Source organism: Falco biarmicus, chromosome 6 (assembly GCF_023638135.1).
Source record: "Falco biarmicus isolate bFalBia1 chromosome 6, bFalBia1.pri, whole genome shotgun sequence".
Lineage (NCBI taxonomy): Eukaryota > Metazoa > Chordata > Aves > Falconiformes > Falconidae > Falco > Falco biarmicus.
In genome coordinates, this window is record NC_079293.1 from 56,122,151 (window position 1) to 56,141,828 (window position 19,678).

A 19,678-nucleotide genomic window follows, 5' to 3' on the forward strand; every position below is an offset into this window, starting at 1 on the left:
ACAAACATCACAACAGCAGACGCATCAGTCCCCACGCATCTTTTGGCATTCCTGTCATTACAAACCAGAAAAGATCAGGCCTTGAGCTCGTTTGATATGATTTTTATGATAGGCTCTTTGTCCATTTCTGTCACGCAGATCAGATAGCTGCAAGACAGCGATCTTTTGGTTTAATCACAAACATAACTGAATTTGAACAAGGGACCTGCATATGAAATACTGTCCAGGAACATGTTTCGCATTTATCTTGGCACATGTACAAGGAACTTGAATGTAGTCCGCTCACCTTCCATAGCTACATTTACATTTAGATTTTTGTAATTAGATTTTGCAGGAGAACAGAACTCTTTCTGGCACTGGAACAATGGGTTATGGTAAAAGGGAGCTTTTAATTATTTTTTTTTTAAATTTGAGATACAAAATTAATTTGAGATACAAATCTCAAATCTAGTATTCTTTTTTGTCATCTCCCTCTCACCCACCCCACTCCAAGCCAGCAGATCTACAATATCACTAATAAATGAGAAAATTAAATTTAGGCAGAGATGCACTTAATGTTTCCATTAGAACCTGCTTGGAACTGAAATGTATATGTTCATCATCATGGTCCTTGAATTTCCACCTGAGTGCCAAGAGCCTACAATTGTAGTCAAGGAAATCCTCTGGTGTTTCCAAAATTGTTTCAGTTCCCAACTGGAATTTCCATCACTTCAAAGAGCTAAGCCTTACCAGGTTGTCAAACTAGGCTGCTAGTTTGAAAACTTGCCTACTCTTACCTTCCCTGACTGGGTCTGTGATTACTTTACCTAATGCAGCGTGAGCTCTATACCATATACTGGTCGTGCCAAACTCACTAAGAAGGAGGAGCATCTAAGAGAACGGTGCTGCTTTCATACAGTGGGTCACTGTGAAAGCCATGAACAAGGATGTGAGAGACGCAGAGTCTGCCTTCTCTACATGATAATGCCCAGAACTGTGCTGTAATAGTAGGTGGTGCCTCTGTATAAGGGCCCTCAGCTTTTGAAACAGAGACATGGCACAGGAAAGTGTTTGAGATTAGTTTGGTGGGAAAGAGTAATGAAGATCACAGCTCTCTAAGGATAGGGACACATATGGAAAGGAAGTAACTTACATTGTTTTAAATTTCCTGAAAAGAGTTCTGAACCCACATACCTAAGTTGTGGTTCTGCCTGGATGGGCCATTTACCCTACCTTGAAACACAAGTCACTCAGACAGGATTTCCATTCTCTTTTGAGAATGGAAATACCTTTCTCTTCTGGGGGTCTCTGCTCACTACACTGGTTGCTGTGAAAGCCACCTTGAGGCATCTGACTCTGCGCCGTGCTGCGTAAGAGGTGCAGGCACCCAACCACAGCTGTCCATGAGCCAGACTCAGTCCCACTGTGGATCTCACCCTCTCTCATGTTTTGAGTAATCCTGGTTACTGGTTAGCAAGAGTCCTTCCATCACAGCACTGTCACACCATCTTAATTCTGTTAAGAGAACAACTGTATTTATGACCCAGATTGGGTGCTTCCCCTCTTGGTGTAATTGCAACTTAACTTTGTATTTCCTACAACTCCCAGCATTGCATACAGACCACAGCTGTCTACTGGATCTTGATGGCTGCTGTGGAAATTCCTGCTGCTTACCATGGAACGCAGTGCCACTGAAGACAGGTTCTGAAAGGAGCATGACAAACAGTCACTGCATTACCTACCTGACAGCACATCCTTTGCAGTCACCTTCAATATCCCTGAAATTCCACAGTCCTATGGGCTTGCTGTCTAGAAAGGTTTCACCCATGCAGCCAGTGAAGGTGGTGACTCGTACAGCATCTGACCTCTGCAACAGAAATTACAAACCTAATAAGAATTCAAATTGATCTACTGCACTGAAAGCATAACGGTTATGAATATCACAAATACCAGAAGATGCTGATTATTATTTTAAGTATCAAGAGCAATATTTAATCTGAGAAGCCCTGCTATGGAACAACTGATCAGTGAAAACGTGAGCTCGACTTCTTCTCAGTTAAAATGGAAAAGCCCATTTCTGTCTGAGACTCTAGGGAAGCGTAGGCAGAATGACTCCTGGAGAACAAGGAGTTGCCCTAGCTTCCATGTCACCATCAGGTTTCCTGGCTATTCAGAGAGCTGCCTGCTCCCACTTATTCAGGATCTATCCAGGTTTTTAAGACTTCACAGAAAGTACCATGAGGAATCTTTCCCACGATAAAAAAAGTAAAGTGTTTCTACTGTACTTAATGCTCAAAAGCCTGGAAACTGAGCATATTGCCCAAAGTTAAAGAATCAGCTGTGAACCGAACTGGCTACACCTGTAAAGTTCATGCTGAATTTTGGATGCAGAAAAAGGTGCTGATGGCAAGTCAATTAAAATTCATTAATCTAGGGTCATACACATAGGGTAATGCTCATTAGTTCCTAACATGGTACCATGATCAAGGTTGTAATATTTGATAGTACAGAGTACTCAGCTCAAAATTATCCTTCTAAAAATACTTAGTTTCATTTAAATTTCACTTCATCAGTATGAGCTGATTGGAAATCTATACACTTAGCTATTTGAGATAGATAAGCACCTGCTGTTTTCCATACAGCAATTACAAATATTAAGGTCTTGTAAGAGAATATGGAGAAGTGCAACTTGAAAATATTCGAGGAAAAATATGACTCAAAAGACTTAATGTGCTAGTGATATTTCCCAGGGTAATTTTGAAGGTTTTTATTAACAACAAGTATGAACTTAATGTCACTTCTGAGAAATTCATGACATCTAAGTATCATAGCCTTCTACTCAAGTCAGAGGAAAGATGTTTTTAAAAACTGAAAATGAGCTTTCTTTTTTAATACACTGCAAAGATGCATACAAATAGGAATATGGACAAAATCCCAGGACAAATCTAAAGCATGCTAAAACCCATTAATATAAAAAAGCAGATTTTTGAGACAAAGATTTAAAAATATCAGTGACCTTGATAAATGTCCAAAGAACTTCATGGTTTTTAGAAAAGTCTAAGTTAAGGTCTTCATTTTGTGAGCCCGACAACTGTACCACATAAGAAAAATTCCCCCAAAAAGTGAAGTTATATTTTATTTTTTAATTCATAGACTGTGTCTGAACAGAGCAATTCTGACAGTCTTTAAAACCCTGAAATGCAAATGTAACCCATACCAAACTTACAATATCCTGTCTTCCTACCTCTGCCCTTGTCTTTATTTACCCAGGGCAGGGGGTGAGGGGAAAGGACTCACAAAGGTTTTCCTGACTCAGATGAAAATATGGAGAACCCTCCAGGAAACATCTGGAGAACTCTCACTGGGGTTGAAAACAGCTGTTCTGGTGTCAGACTTCTGCAGCATCTGTAATCCGTGTTCTGATTCAGCATTGCACCTCATAGTTGATCCTACAACTTACATGCTGAATTGTGCTCACTACCCACCTCTGCCTCACTGTATCTAACTAACAGAAAAAAAGAACATTCAGGAAAGGGTTCAGATTTAAATGTTACTGTATTCCAGGTCCTTTTGTTTACCTTGAAACATCAAGAGCCCTTGAATGCTTTTCCCTCTAGAGATTCTGCTAAATCCCTAACTTTTTCCTACACACCTTATGAAGTGTCGACCGTTAAGTATTTCTGCTTGACTAAATATTAAATAAATACCCCAAATAGATACTGCTACTAATAAACATGAATTAAAAGCAGTAGATACAATATTAAATATTTCAAAATTCAATGTATTTTTTTAATTTAAATGAGATCATAGATGGCCTTTGTTAGAAGCAGTGACATCTTTTATTGGATCAGTGACATCTTTTATTGGAGCAGTGACATCTTTTATTGGAGCAGTAGGTACCATCTTTGGGGCCTGGTTACTCAAATAATACATATGAACTGTGTTTACACCTTTGCCTCACTTTTTCTGCCATCAAACTGTAATACTAAGAGCTTTTTATTTAACAATAAAATATAACAATAAAACCTAGAGATGCCATCAAGTAAAACGTACATTTTTCTTAGTCTAATGTGACACCTTTGCTGTGTAAATCAGGGCTAGGCAGAAGTCTGCTTTGTGCTGTGACACAGAAAAGTTGTTGAATTTGTGTATCATTTTTCATTCTCTGGATTCTTAATGTAAACACAGGAATTTTTTTCGAAGTAGAATTCAGGTGAAAGCTCTGGTCTGGGAGGTTTGGTGTTCTAGAGCTGTGCAAATAAAAATGGTATTACTAGGTTTCAGTACTTGTCCCACATGTTTTCTGATAATTAAAAAGTGAAATCTAAAATAAAATACAGATTGGGTTTAACCTAGCATTTGAGGTTGAAGCTTCAACTCCTTCAATCACCCAAAGACAACAAGTCAAAAATCATCTGACCACTCATTTTCTAGGGTCTCAGCTGAGTCAACAGAATTTAAATATTGTATAAACCAGACTCTCAAGTACTCTTCTTAATGCAGAATGATGAAGTTATTAATTTAATCATAATTTTGGCACTTATGATTGTTACTTGAGCCAGTCCATCTTCCTGAGCCTGCAGTCAGACTGACAGTTAAGCATTATAGAGAGGTGGGCAGACACATAGGTGACCTATAGCCTATATGGACTGGTGTGTTTGGACCTTTGGTGGTTGTAGTTACACAGCACTGCAAGCACTGAATTGTCCTGATTCAGCCGAGTGGAGTGTTTATTCCACCGAGTTATTATGGCAAATAAAAAACAGCACATAATGCCAATGCAATTAAATTTGTTACTGGTGAAAACAACAGTAGAAATCAGAATTTATCTGACGTAACAAAAATCCAAGAATGAAAAAAAGCTGAGAAGTAAATTAGGTGAGGGAGATAAAGCACCTCTCCCTTGTTTATTTCAATTTCCTTTGAAAAAGCAGATCAAAAGGACAGAGTACAGAAAGCCAGTGAAGCCATTCTGGTTTTGTAAGGGTCAATAAATGCTGCAGTACAGAGCCACTTTTAGCAACTGATGGTTCATTACTTTTAGAAATATGTTTTGAGGGTTCTTGTTTAGGGCTAACGGAAGAAAGCAAACACTTTTAGTTGCCTCTGGATAGAAAGCTGGAAGGCAGAAAGCAAACCAGAACCTCTATTTAGGGCTGTAACGAGAACACAGAAAAAGATGACACAGATTTTTTTTTTTCTAATATGTAATTCTCCAAGAAATTCTTCAATTAACGTCCTTGCCTATTTCCCATATGAAATCGAATTACAGAAAAGAAAATGCATAGCAGTTTTTCACATCCTTAAGTTCAACAAGAAACATCAAGATTCATTGCCTCTGCTCTTTAGAATTTGAAAGTATTCACATTTTTTTGTGGATCCATTTCATATAAAACAGAGAGATCCGAGTTCTACTAATATAGATTGACTTGCAATTTGCTTGCTCAAAATCTCATGAAATTTTTTTCCTGTCCCTGTGAATGCTTGTCAAAGTCAGATATATCTCAGTTAAGTTAGCTGGTAGTTGAGCAACTCTGCTCAGAGTTGCTTTTTTGTGTGTGCAGAAACTGTGATCAAGCTCTAAAATGAAGTTGCCTGACTGTGCTCCAAAACACATTGGTATCTTTTAAGCTAAAGCTGGACTTCAAGACACTGATTTCAAGCAAGTAGAATCTACATTCTCTGTTCCTCTTGTATCCTCTGATTTTGTCTTTGTTTCTCTTGAAATTCGCACCCACACTATTCTCTGTAAGAAAGGAATACATCTAATCACATATTCCCAAACCATAACCATCTAGAAAGTTGAACTTTCTAAAAACTAGAAAGTTGGACCATAAAATATTGTGCCATTTCAACAATGGAGGACCTATACAAACTTAAATGTATAAAAAAGTTCTTTGAGTTTACTGTTTAGGAAAGTCTAAATGTTAGGTTTTATTTGATGCTAAATAAGGATTTCTTTAAAATGCTAATATTAAATAAAAACAAAATATTGATCAGGAACAAAACAGTTCATTTAAATTGTTTTCTAATGAATGTCACTAGAAAATATATGCTGATTAGTACTTGTTGGAGAATATTTTTTGCTGAAATATTTCCATCTGTTCTATTTGGCATAAATTTTCTATTCATTCTCATTAAGTTAAGCCATGTAGAAGCAGTCACCAGAAAAATGAACCAGCAAAGAGAAGAGGAAATAGATCAGCGATCTGATGCAGGTAGTGGTTAAAAAGATGGGTAGTACAGAGGGGAAAGCAGGAACAAAAAGTAATAATGCAAAGCAGAAACACCAAAAACAAACTGCAAAGGATGAAGTGATACGGTGGATACATGACAAAGAAAGAATCCCTGAATGCAAAGTAATATATATTGTTATATACAGTGTTAGGAGACCAGGAATGCATGGAAACAGGAATGAGTTCCCGTCATACAATACTGAAAGCCTGTTTGGGCAGCGGTGTGTCCAAAGTACAGCACCCAGCTACCCAGCAGAAATAAGTCTGGGCTAAACACTGTATCGGTACAGTCAGCCGCTAGGCTTCTGGTTAGAAGTTAATGGCATGGGCAGAAAAACTTCAGCTCTGTGCACCTACATGTCTAGGCGAATCCCAATAATCTTTCAAGATTGCAGGTGTACTATTTGCTACTAAAGCACCTACCACAATGATGCCAGCATATTAAAGTTTACTATTTCTACTGTAAGCAATAACGAAAACAGTCCACATAAACAGCCAGTTAACATGCAAGCACCAGACAAGACCTTACCTTTATTTTTTCAGTTAAACCTCCAACAAACAGCATGGCATTAGCATCTACATCCAGAATGGTATATCCGGGTGGAGAGACAGCACTGAATGTGGCTGGCACAATGCTGGCTTTAGGACCATCCAGAGCTCGCACTGATATTGTACCATTTTTCCCAGTCCTAGAGATTTTAACAAAATAATTTAAGCATACAGAGTCAGTAGTTAAATCAAACATAGCAGGAGTCTACTTTAGATAGCATCTTTTAATAGAGGCATGCATTACTGATGTGATTATGTTCTATTTTGATACAAAAGAATACTCTTATGCCTGCTTAAGTTAAAGACATGATTACAAAACCAGGTGTTTTTTTCTCACCTCAATGTCTTTTTTGAACAAAACTCACTACACAGATGAAGTGGAACCTTCACCGACTAAAACTAAGAAGTTACATTTTTTAAATTATTGTCATTAAATTAGTGGTAAGTAATTGTTTCTAGACATAACAAATGATGCAGGCAAGGTTCCAAATTAAATTACTCAATTTCATAAGGTTTATTAGATTATATTTGAACTGAAATGAATGATCATGTGATAAAGTACTTGGATTCCCTTCACTGTGATGCACAGAGTTTGCATTTTCTGCAGTGGAGCTCCCTTGTTGCTTATCGAACTGGCATAAACCCCATTATGTTTAAGGATGTTACCTCATTGTCCCCGGTGAATCACATCAAATATTGATGGTAACAGCAGCAACAAAAGAATTTGTCGTTTGTTAATAGTTTTTGAAGCAGTTTGTTTTCTACTTTTTAGGTTATATTCATGAAGTAACTGGCATGGAAGGAGTTTGCTGACATATTTTTACAATCAAAGGAATGGAATGAAGAGAGAGATGATTCCTCCTAGTCTTTCAGGTATATAGAAAGGTATTTCAAAGGAAACTTGAACAATTTTGATAGAATCATAGTATCATTTAGGTTGGAAAAGACTTTTGAGATCATCAAGTCCAACTGTTAACCCAGGACTGCCAAGACCATCACTAAACCACGTCCCTCAGCACCACATCTACTCATTTTTTAAACACCTCCAGGGATGTTGATTCTACCACATCCCTGAGCAGCCTGTTCCAATGCTTGACCACACTTTCAGTTCTTTGCAATAATTTGCTTAGTATCACTTTAGTTCACAGCAGTATGGATAGGAGCTTTCTACAGAAAGCTTACTCCTTACCTAATAGAGGTAAATTATTAGGCATTTATAGGCACACCATAAATTAGTGTTTCATCCCAGACAGATGGACCATAATTGACACACATAATTTCTTATGGGGCCATGTGACTGTAGAAATAAGCATGGAGTATGACCCAAATCCTGTCATGTGCAGATGAAGCATCTTGTATGTTCAGTAATGTGGGAGAGGGTTGGCTGGGAGATGAGGTAGGCAGAGGTGATCAAATACTGTGGATGTACAGATAACTTGGGAAATTGCTGCTTTGTCTTATTTTTAATAGGATGCTGGATTTCCCATGACCATTGCCATGTTAGTTTGGAAATTCCTAACATGGATGCCCAATCCTGCAACCCTAACTAGCCCTGAAACACTCAGCATGGATACCAATATTACATGGAACTTTTCTAACTTATCTGTTTGACACTTAATGCAGAAATACACCATTTTAAATAAAAATTTCTATCATTTTCTGTTAACAGTTTATGAAGAGTGCATACCTATCAAGAGTGACTACCCATTTTTTAGACTACATGTGGTATTTCGCTAGATACCAGATTAGACCCTAAAAATTACTCAGTAGCTGTTCTCAGGCTAGACAAAACTGAATTTTCTCAGAAAGCAGATTTTATATCTATATTTGTGAAAAAGGGTTCTAGGGAAAGGAAGGAAGCTGATTAAATAGAGGTGATAAAATTCATGAAAAATTGCCACGTTGCTTCTGTAGATGAAAAGTGACATACTCATCCTATCAAAATACTTTCAAGTCACAGTCAGAAAGTAAAAAAATGAAATAATAATTTTAAAAAATCCTTTGATTTTCAAACGTCCTGAACCTTGCTGCATGCAAAAATACAAAATTCCTTTCTGTCTAATTAGAAAAAAAAGACTGGCTTGGGGTTCTGAAGTAGCAAGCAAACTATAAGTTAAAAGCATATCTTTCAGGAAAAACTATCATTTCTGTTAAATAAAACTTTACTTGAAGAACTCATATATAGAGCACAGAAAGGAAAACTGCATAACTTAAGCAACTGATTAAACTAAATAAAGAAACTGCTATCCTGTACTTACAGAATTCCTGGATTTAGAAAGTTTACTGGACCAGAGCTCTAGAGGGTGAAAAAATACTGTAAAACTATGAATTTTATGTCTAAAAAACATTCTTCAGGAACTCCTTTGGCTCAGAACCTATTACCCCAAAACCAGAATGAGTTGAAAACTGGAGAATGAGGAAAAAAGTTGAGAACTGGAAAAAAAGCCACTTAAATAAAAAAAAAATAAATTAGCGGAGACATTTCAGTTTTGATAAATTTCTCTAAAACTGTGAAGCAGGGTTGCAAAGTAGTTTTGGAGAAGACATAAATCTATGTCATCTTGCCTGCTTTATAGTCAGGGATCTCAAGTCTTTCCATGTGAAAAATACATACATACAAAAACCCACGGGAGTTCTTTGATTACCTACCTGTACTTCTTCTGGCAGCTCTGGAAACCACATGAATGAGACTCTTAGTTACCTAGGGAATGTCCTAAGTGACATCTGGGGTATGTAAACATGATGTCAAAATCATTTTAAAGTGGGCTAAAGCCATCCACATTATTCTAAATAATTTGTGGGTTTTTTTATTTCCTTTTAATGAAATATTTTACCTTTTATTGCAAAATCAACTGAATGCTAAGGGGATATCTTTGCAGCAGAAATTCCAATTTTTTTGGTTTTTTCAGAAGGCTTATCAATTTGAAGTCCTTTAAAGGATAAAAGTTCTTAATGTAGTAACTGTTGAAAGACTAACAGTAGCTGAAGACCTTTTTTTTAAATTGCTTAACTTTGATGGTCTCCAAAAGAAAGTCATCGGCTCTTTCAATCTATGTTATGCTGAAATCAAGATTCCAGTGTAAAAACTTCCAAGTGCAATAATGCAGAAGTCACTGAGAATACTGACACTTTTTAGGGCATCTAGTATGTCACAAATAGCATGCATGTCTTTCATTTTCAAACACGCTGAAATGCTAACAATGGAGTCTTTTCCATAAATAGTTCTCTCTTATTTAGGGAGGGCAGCTGGGCTTGAAGAAAGAACTTGGCTAACTTGACAGCAAAAAGATGTTGCTATCCTGTGCATAACAAGTCATCAGGTTAGAAGATACTGTTCTAGCGACAGTCAGTTCTGTAGAACCGGAGGACTACAGAGAATGTATCAGCACTGTGTGGCTGATCATCTGGAAAATTTACATAATGCCATGCATGCAGGGTTTGCTCTTTAGGAGATGCATGATGTAAATGAGATTACTTTTGCAAATAATCAACACTGGATTACAAAATAAAATGCAGAAACTTCTGCTCCTTGACCCCTTGAGAGCACAGAAAGTCTTCATTGGAAAGCATGGCTCAGATCTGCCACAGTAGTTTAAATTCTTGCTGAGCTGGGCTGGATGTGTCTATAATGAACTTGGGATTGAAACATTCTTTGTTCTTAAAGGAAGGGTGCTGCTTAAACTCTGTCATTAACAATTAAAACAATGGTAATGTTTAAAATACACTTGATTAAAATTGCAGCTAATCAGGTCCTGCTCCTAATTGAGGCCTGCTGAAGTCAAGTGACATCGTTTCACTGATCTAGTGAGTCTCAAAAATATTGTCAGCTATTTGACTGTTTCACAAAACTGACATTGTTTGCATGTTGCAAACCTGCTTTAAATCATTTTGCCAGATACTGTTATGCCAGATTTTCCTTTATTGATACTTTGATTGATTGCAGCTGATTGACATCAATCAGATTTGCCTCTGTAAGCAGGTAAGTAACTCCGTAAGTGTCAATTGTTAAATTCCTGTACCCTCAAAGTATAGGGAATTCCTTTAGAAAATCTTACAGAAATAAACAAATTTTACTCCCATTCCATAAAAATATTAAATTATCTCCATGATAACCTCTGCACAGACAATAAAATGCAAAGTATTAGAAAGCTTTAATTAAAAAGGTGATGAACATTAAAAGCACCTCTGGAAAACAGATGCAGTAATTATCAATTTATTCTTAACACACTGGAAATTTTGGTACAGATGTTAACTGAACTGAGCATCTCTGATCATTACTTAACAGTCAGATTTTTCATATTTAGATTTCATTCGGTATGGTGAGTGAACTTGAAAATTTCACAGCCTCTGTGCCACAGCATCTCTTCTTTTTAAGGTCCTTTGGGATCCTTGATTAAGAACTGCCATCAACATTTAAACCTACCATATCATTATTATCGCATGTCAATGCCTGTCACCACTGAAATCAATGGCAAAATTCAGCACAGCCAGAATTTCACCTTATGTTCCCATTCTAAGCAGATGCCCTGCTCCAGCTGTTCAGGCAGCCCTGTCAGGTTGCTGAAAAAGTCTGTGACTGGAACTGAGAAGAAATTTGGAGAGAAAAGGTGAAAGCATGAAATGATTAAAACTCTCCAACAGCTTATGAAGGGAGTCAGAGGAGAGTTATCAAATGGACTAAAATGTTTCAAGTTGAAGAATCTTTAGTAGGGTATAAGACTTATGAAGTCTGCCTTTAAGAATGCAAAATCAGTACTGAGCTCTTCATCCTAATCCCAAAAATCCAACTGTCTCTGTAATGTAATTCTCCTAAACACTGCTCTGTACTTCAGATCTGTGCAGCTGTAATTGTTCCAAATTGCTGATCCAGCAGTTTGTTCAAAACTAATGGCATGCACATCCTATATATCCAGAACAACCAGCTTAATAGGCAAAGCATTTTTGTAGGATGTGTGAATTTTTATACCATGTCCTGGCTCCATATTCTGCTGAAACAGCTTTCTTGTAAATGGAAGTCTGGCATTACTGTGTCATGAAGCTGTTTTAGTATGTATAATACAAATTGGTGACGATTTCACCAGTTCACATCGTATCCCAGTTTGTATCTTCCTAGCAATAAGGTTTCAGTAAGCCAGCTTCTGGACATGGTGCCATAATTTTATTTAATTCTCTGCTCTGATTTGCTGGTTTCTGTGATTTCACTAAATTATTTAAACTGGATGCCATTTCCTCCTCCAAGGATTAGAGTGCTTTTTTTTCTTTTTTTTTTTTTTTTTTTCCCTCTCATTTTCTGATTGCATTATTGGTTCTATGTTTAATACTATGTAAAATTCACTGTAATGATGCAGGAGGAATTACTCAGCTACATATCAAATTGCAATATAGATGATGTTCCTAAATTGCTAAGATCTGTTCAGAAGTAGAAGATAAAGGATATAAAGTTATGTAATCCTTATGCTGTAATTACTACACCGTATGTCATGTATTTGCTGTTTGAATGGAAAATATAAGCTTCAACTAACAGATGTGAAATTTGAATATTAAAGTATCCATGTTTCTGAAGTTCAAAACCATTCAACAGCTGATCTCAAATTACAAAGTATAATTTAACTTTCCAGAACATTTCATCCTTTAGTTTTCATAAACTGTATCTTTTTAAATATCTCCAGTTTTAAGAGATGTTCTGCCTATGCAAATGGCGTTTTGAGTAAGAATCAAGGTACTGGAGTATGACAGACCACACATTTGCAGTACTGTATCAAGACCAGAAATTCAGAAAAGCTGCTCATCTTTGAAATTCAAGAAGAAAAGAACAGTAGTTACCTGTTTGACTGCTAAAACCTGTAACTGATTTTAAAAGGAAGCTAGTTGAAGAAGAGAATCGACCAAGTGATAGGTAAACAGAAGGGAACATAAGCAGTCATAGATTGTTGAAGCTAGAGGGGAAATATGTGATGAAAATAAATTCTTGACACAAAACAATTCACATTTCAATAGTAATTCTAGTGTATACACTTTTGGTACTATTGGGTGTAGGTTCAAAAGCTTTCATTAAACCAGAATAGAAGTGCTCATATTTTTGACATATTTTTTTTTTAAAGTCAATATGTCACACATAGCAAACATTTCCACATAAACCTGAGGTATGCTAACTTGAGGACAGTGGATTAGAAGCAGAACTTATTAAATTTAGCAATTTTTTCTTTAGGAATAAAATTTTGGAAGTGAAACATATACTTGCCTAGAGGCTTCAATCCGGTACCAAAATCCATCATCAATGGTTAAATCTGGATACTCCACACGTCCAACACCAGATCCCACATCCCACAGGAAGCTCACCTTACCTTTGCGCATCTCTATGGCCAAGAAGTCAGTCTACATGTAAAATATGAAAACAGAAGCAATTTCATACTGTAATTAAAGGGAGTTTTCCAAAACTATTCACATTTCAGGAAGTCCAATGAGGTATCAGAAACCTATATATAGACAGTAGAGTATAAAAAATAATTATCGCAGTGATCTAAAATGAGATTCTCTTTTTCCTGCTTTCATGGGTTCAAACAAGGAATCTTAAGCCAAAGATGGCAAATGACTTCTGTCAGTGATATGCAGTAAACGGCTGTTAGACTTAAAGAAATGTTAATATTGTAGCCATCAAGAGAAGGATTTAACTCAGAGTAATGCTGTTTGTAAAACATCTGTTGGATGGCAGAAAGATGTTGGGATTCTAGGCTAATACATGATTCCATCTAGCCTCTTCATTTTCTGTTAGGTAAATAAAATATATAGTTCAAAATGTTAGAATTCTTTTCCCATTTACTGAATTATTATTGATTTATCTAGAAGTCTGTCTGCTATAGGGCTCATGGGAAACTGAATCATTCATCATTATTATGCTTAGAATTGTAGTCTTGACTTAAAATTACAATAAATAGGAGCTTTGACAGTTGCAAGATGATTAGCTACTTCATTCCCAACGGAAAACCCACAACCAACCCAAAAATTACCCTGGTTGCACTATGAATTTTCAAGCTCTAATATAGTTCATGAAGTCTCACATTTCGTATCTAGTTAAAATATTAAAATATATTAAAAAAATTGCTGGTCATATTTTAGAAGTCCCTACGTTAATACCAAATACCATAAATGTCTAGATTATCTTAGGCCATCTACTACTGCTCTGAAGCCTGTAGGAGGGAAAAAAGAGCCTTTCTCATCTGTATTTGCCAGTAGTCTGATCTGATCAAGCAACCCTGACAGGAAAAGCAGGAGACAGACTTACAAACTTGGCACTTCCAAGGTAAAAAAGCAGATTGTCAGCAACTGCAGTCTTCACATTGACAATGATGGTGTTGTATGTTCCCTTCTTTATTTCTGGTCTGTATGTGCGAATACAATTGCCTCCAGAGGAAACAGACACTTTGATCTTCAAAAAAAAGATGCACAGCAGGAAGAATTCAGTTTACTGCTTATTATTCCAGAAATAACTTTAGATGCTTCCAAATAAATATAAGAATATTATACTCCCCCCCCGCCCCCCCCCCCCTTCCCTTCCTATTTCTGTGTTACATGTACCAGGGTGTTGCTTGGGTATGCACAGGAGGTAGAAATGGACTTCTCTTTCTGGGATTGTTTATTAAAAGGAAATAAAAGCTCTTTCTGGCATTCACATTTGAAAGGATAAACTGTATGGATTAAAAACAGTTAGAAGATACACTGGTCTAATACAAGCAGCAGTGGAATTCTAGCAGTAGAGACAATCTATAAGTAGAATGTACAGCCAGGAGAATAAGCAGCACTCCTGAAAGGATCACAGCACGTTGCTATCAAGTACACAGGATGATCTAATTTTTCCTTGTAATGCCTTTGATTATGCCAATTTAAGACACCATTTAACAATTATTTTTAAACCAACAGTTGTGTCTATCACTGCTTTTACATAGCCCCCAATGGAGTTGGTATTCATAACTAAGTTTCATTTTCACAGCTGAGTGACATACGCACTTGGATATGTGTGCTAGTTTCCTCAGGCTCTGAGCACAGATAAAAACTGTATACAGTTTGCTTTCATAATGCCAGCACAGACATAATAACAGTACAATGGTATTTCAATTTCAGCTAGATATGTTTATGTATTAGAGTAGATGTACATAATGGTATCCCCTTATGCTTAGGGCACACTTTGCCAAAAAGAAGAGCCATTATATGACCAAACTCACAATTTCCGTATCTCAGAAAAGTTTAGCAGTTAAGTACTTCAAAGCCATCAGGCAGAAGATGAATGTAAAAACCCCATATCATCACTGCAGCTTGTCTTTCTATTGTGTGCAAATTTAATTGAGTATATGGAATACATTTCTTTCCCGGGATCCTATTATTCTGTAGATATTTCCGCCCCCCCCACCCCCCACCCCCCCCCAACATTTTTCAGGAAGTTTTCTGAAGTACCATCTTTAACAGATTTTATCCTCTGCTACATTAGGTCTGAGGCTGAATAACCTTAGTATTAACCAGCTGATCCTCAAGTTTAGAGTATTACTGAGTCAGGGAGACAGACTCTAAACTCATTAAATGGACTAGAAATATATTCTTAACTCAAGTTAGAGTCCTCAGAACTGCTACTGGACAAAGAAAGTCAAGAATATGGGAAAGTAAATACGCTCAGCAATTTCAGTGAGCTTGGCATTGCCTCATTCTCAGGTAATATAAGTTCTATGATATGACATCAGGGCTTAGACAAAAAAACATGTTTTCTTCTTCATAAAAATCAATGACATTGTGACTCTTCTGCTGTACTATCATCCATAATAATTCTTAAATAATAACCTTTCCTGACACATTCCTACAGTTATCCATTTAACAAGGGCAATTTTAAAATGAAGGAACAAGACACAAAGTGAAAATAATCAGAATATTCTCTTTTAGCTGAGAAATTATACTCCATTATTTGCTCTCTACACATGTTTAGAATTAGAAAGGATTCACTCTGTGGAAAAGAAATAGTAAAGTAGAAAATAAAATCTCATCAATACTCAAAAGGTCATTTTACTGAGAAAGAGGGCTTACCGAATTGGCTTGCTTCCGAGCCTGGTTTATCAGCTCTTTTATCTGAGAAATGTTTTTTCCTAAGTTATCTTGAAGTTCTTTGATTGGCTTGATTTTATCTAGCAGACGATCTGCTTCCTTTTCTAGGGTTTTAATACTGGAATCTGCATCAGCAACTTCATAGGAAGAGTTTGAGAGAACAGTGTCAAACAGTAATTATACATTAGAACACAAAAATCCAAGAAAATTCTGCATACACAATACTCAGGCAATTGTATATGCTACTACGAGTTATACACAGACCAGGAAGCTATCTGAACAGAGTAATATAATTCAAGAGCATTTGGAAGCAAGTTAAAGTAGCAATAGTAGCAAATGCAGTTGTTAAATCAGGATTTTGAAGCAGTAACTATGCTTCAGGTCAGGATGATACTAACAGAAAACATTTCCTGTAGCAAAATACACTTATGAATGAGGTATTTACTTTCTTTTTTTTTAAAGTCCAGTTTTGAAGAAAAATGCTAGATTAATGACAATTGGTTACTTTCCGTTAGTAATTTCTGAAACAGGGTTAGAATTAACTTGAAGTAATTCTTGAATTAACTATAATGGCCACGACTAGAAAAAGGCTTTATTCTGCTCACAAGTTTAAAATTCTACATGTGTACTGAAAGCAGAATAAAAAACAGTGGCAGTAAACTGCAAATATTGTCTTTTTTTCAGGTGAACTTAATGAGTTCACAAGGATATTTTTTTCTCTCTTTTTCTTCAAGCTCCAAATTACTTTTTTTGCCCCCAACATACTACCAGTGAACAATGCCCTCTCTTTGACAGTTCGTCAGATGATCTAAGGATCACAGCATTTGCTAGCATGAGGGTATGGGTTTATGTGGATGACACAGAAAGCAACAAACCTGCATTTACCAGAAGAATGTATATTGAATGATAATAATAATAATAATGCTTAGATAAAACATGGAAGTCTGCATACCTAGTTTTTGAATAGTCACGCAGACACTCATACCAAACCTTCAAGATGCTTCTTAAGGTTTCGCATATGTGAAACTAGTTACCAAGTCACTTTAACTCAGAGCCTTAGAAAAGTAACTATTTAATTATTTCAATGAATGTGAAATATAGAGCACCATGCAGAAGCTTTGGTGGTAAGCAGTGAATCATTGTTTATCAGAAAAGGCACAATAAAAGCAGCAAGAAAGAAAAAGTACATACTGATTTCTGTAGACAAGGTACGGAGACAAAGAAAAGGAAAAAACAGAAGATAATGTAAGAAAAAGTTTTCAATAGCTAAACAGAAATGTAAAGTAAATTGAGGGACAGGATAAATCTAGAAAAAGTGTATTACTTTTCATATATTGCACATCTACTTAGTGAGAATGCAGGGCCTGAATTCTGACATACAGGAGACGCTACGACTGCTTCAGTATGTAGTTGTACAAAGTGAGTATGTTGGTGCTCATATTCAGCGTGGTTTACCCTGCATTTACTTTAATCTTATTCTGTAATCTGAGTATCCATTAGCAGTTGGAGTAGTAAAAACATACTTCTAGAGAACATCTTCCAATTAAGCTTTATGTGACATGAAAGAGTTTGCAAGTGTTAAGACCACTCCTCAATGTCAACATGATGGGGGACAATCAAGAGATTAATTTCTACATTATCCCTCCTAATCTCAGCTAAAATACTAATGTACATAGTCTTAGAATACTTTGGCTGGGACAGATGACCTAATCTAGATCCAGCAGTGCCGAGAAATTACTGCTTTTAGGCCACTTAGTTTATCAATGCCCTGCCAGAGGTCATTAACTCATAGATCTGTTTGTTCCATAACCCACTGTAATATAACCACACTATTTCAATCAGTAACTACTTTTCATATTGTCTAAACTAGTATGGATCAGTCTACCTGACAGGGATTGTCCTGGGGCTCACACATCTGTCTCAATTGATGAGGGATCAGGAACCTGCAGCAGGCAGGCAGTGACAAACAGCTATTTGGATTAACTTCTTTCATTGGTACAGCTACAATCTGAAGAGGACGTTTGTCTGTACAACAATTATAACCTCCTAAACTAGATGTTTTTAGGTGCCCAGCTTCATCAAGCTGACAACAATCTGGAGAGCCCAGGTTAGCTGAGAAATTAGTCCTTCAGTAATTCTCTAAAGATACGTGGTTTTGTGGTCAGCCCTAATTATATAGTCACATATGATATTCTAGCAATCTACCCTAAAATGGATTGTAATTTAGCATTCAATTTTATCCATCATAACCAAAGTGAAAATGCTAAATCTATTGCCACATTTGATAACAGGATTCACTGTTCAAAAAAATAAAATAAAAGCATACCAAAAAAAATTTTCAGAATCTCCTTTTTGTCTTTCTACTTAACTGTCTACTTTAGCGTTCTACCCAAAATAGTAACATATATGAAAGAAGTCATGCATTTCCCCCAGAACTGATTATCTGACTGACTGAAGACAGGTTTAGTGAGTGGAATTTTGCTTGAATCAAGGGGTGAACTGCCAGTCAGAATCTTTGATTATTCACCTCCTAAATACTTTAAATAGTAGTCAGTGGAACAAATCCATCCACTACACATTCATCGTGCTGATGTTAGCTTTTTTTTCCAATTGCTAGCACCAGTCCTTAAGATTTAAAATTCTTTTTATATATAAAGTCCAAAAAAAAATAGAGGTGATAGAGATCCCTTTTATCCCAGCATACTATAGTAATGCTACGTGAGTGAAATTCTGGAGTGCCTCTGATTTCATTTTGAGATGCGAAATGAAAACCACAAACTGAAAAAACCCACCACCGAACAGCCCAAAAAAGATCTTACTGTTCTTGATAGGGTCCTTCACAACAGCATTTGTTTTTGCCACATCATCTGCGAGTTTACTGTAGTTGTTTCTCAAGCCCAGGAGGTTCTGGTTGATGTCTTTAATCTGGGCCAGGACCTCATTTGCTGTATCATTGGCTTGTCTTGCTTTATCTTTGGCTGCCTGTACCTTTATAGCTGTATCTGTAGGTAGAAAAGGACAATAAAATGATTGCCTGGAGTACAGCAGTTTCCTTCACACATCTTAAAGTTGGGTTAACTCTTAAATTGTGTTGTGTAGTTCTTTGAGAGCTCCTACTTCACATGCAGTAGGATATTAGTAGCTGTAATTTCAGACTGCAGAATCTCGCCCTTTATGACTTTTTTTTGAGACATCAGATGCATCTAAAGAAGAGAAAATGCTCCAGCCCCATTTGTATGTAAAGGAGAAATAATTTTATTAGGTAATTTTTTGTGTGATTTTTTTTGCTGTTGACTCACTGGTTAACTTCTGATCAAGTGTCAGATATAATACTTGATATTTATAAAAGAAATAGGACTTTCAATGTTCTGATGTACAGAGTACAGAAATCTAACTCCATGTGTTTCAGCTGAAATTCTGACAAATAATCTTGTGAATTAGGACACCAAGGGCCCATTGGCTGAATTAATCACATACATCCATAGACATCCTCGGTGACCTGGAGCAAAACAATTAGTCTAATGCTGCCCCACCTCTCTGCCTGCAAAATGAAAATGCATGTTCTATCTTTGGGGTGAAAATATTTAAGTCTGGAATGTATCCAAGCAGGTATTTATTCAAATCCTGTGTTAGTAAATTGGATTGCTTTAAAACTTATCATGCAGCTCAGGTGCTGTTGCCAAGCTGGGATTACACCACATGATGAGCCAGCACTAGGGAGCTGTCCAGTTTTCTGAATTCCCGCAGATGGGAGGCAGTGAGCAAGCAGAAGATGTTGTGGTGGACACTCCAGCTTGCAAGGGAACCCATGTGAACCCTCACTCTACCAC

General features: G+C 36.6%; 1 protein-coding gene across 1 annotated transcript in view; it reads right to left on the reverse strand.

Annotated features, from left to right (window-relative positions):
* LAMA2 (laminin subunit alpha 2) overlaps positions 1 to 19,678 on the reverse strand; it is a 377,372-nt gene that overhangs the window by 35,273 nt on the left and 322,421 nt on the right. Inside the window, exons 43-48 of the mRNA XM_056344337.1 lie at positions 18,668 to 18,850; positions 15,831 to 15,985; positions 14,047 to 14,190; positions 13,006 to 13,139; positions 6,745 to 6,904; positions 1,722 to 1,846 (exon numbers count right to left, since the gene is read on the reverse strand). Coding sequence (XP_056200312.1) covers positions 1,722 to 1,846; positions 6,745 to 6,904; positions 13,006 to 13,139; positions 14,047 to 14,190; positions 15,831 to 15,985; positions 18,668 to 18,850 — 901 coding nt within the window. The remainder of the gene's footprint in view (positions 1 to 1,721; positions 1,847 to 6,744; positions 6,905 to 13,005; positions 13,140 to 14,046; positions 14,191 to 15,830; positions 15,986 to 18,667; positions 18,851 to 19,678) is intronic.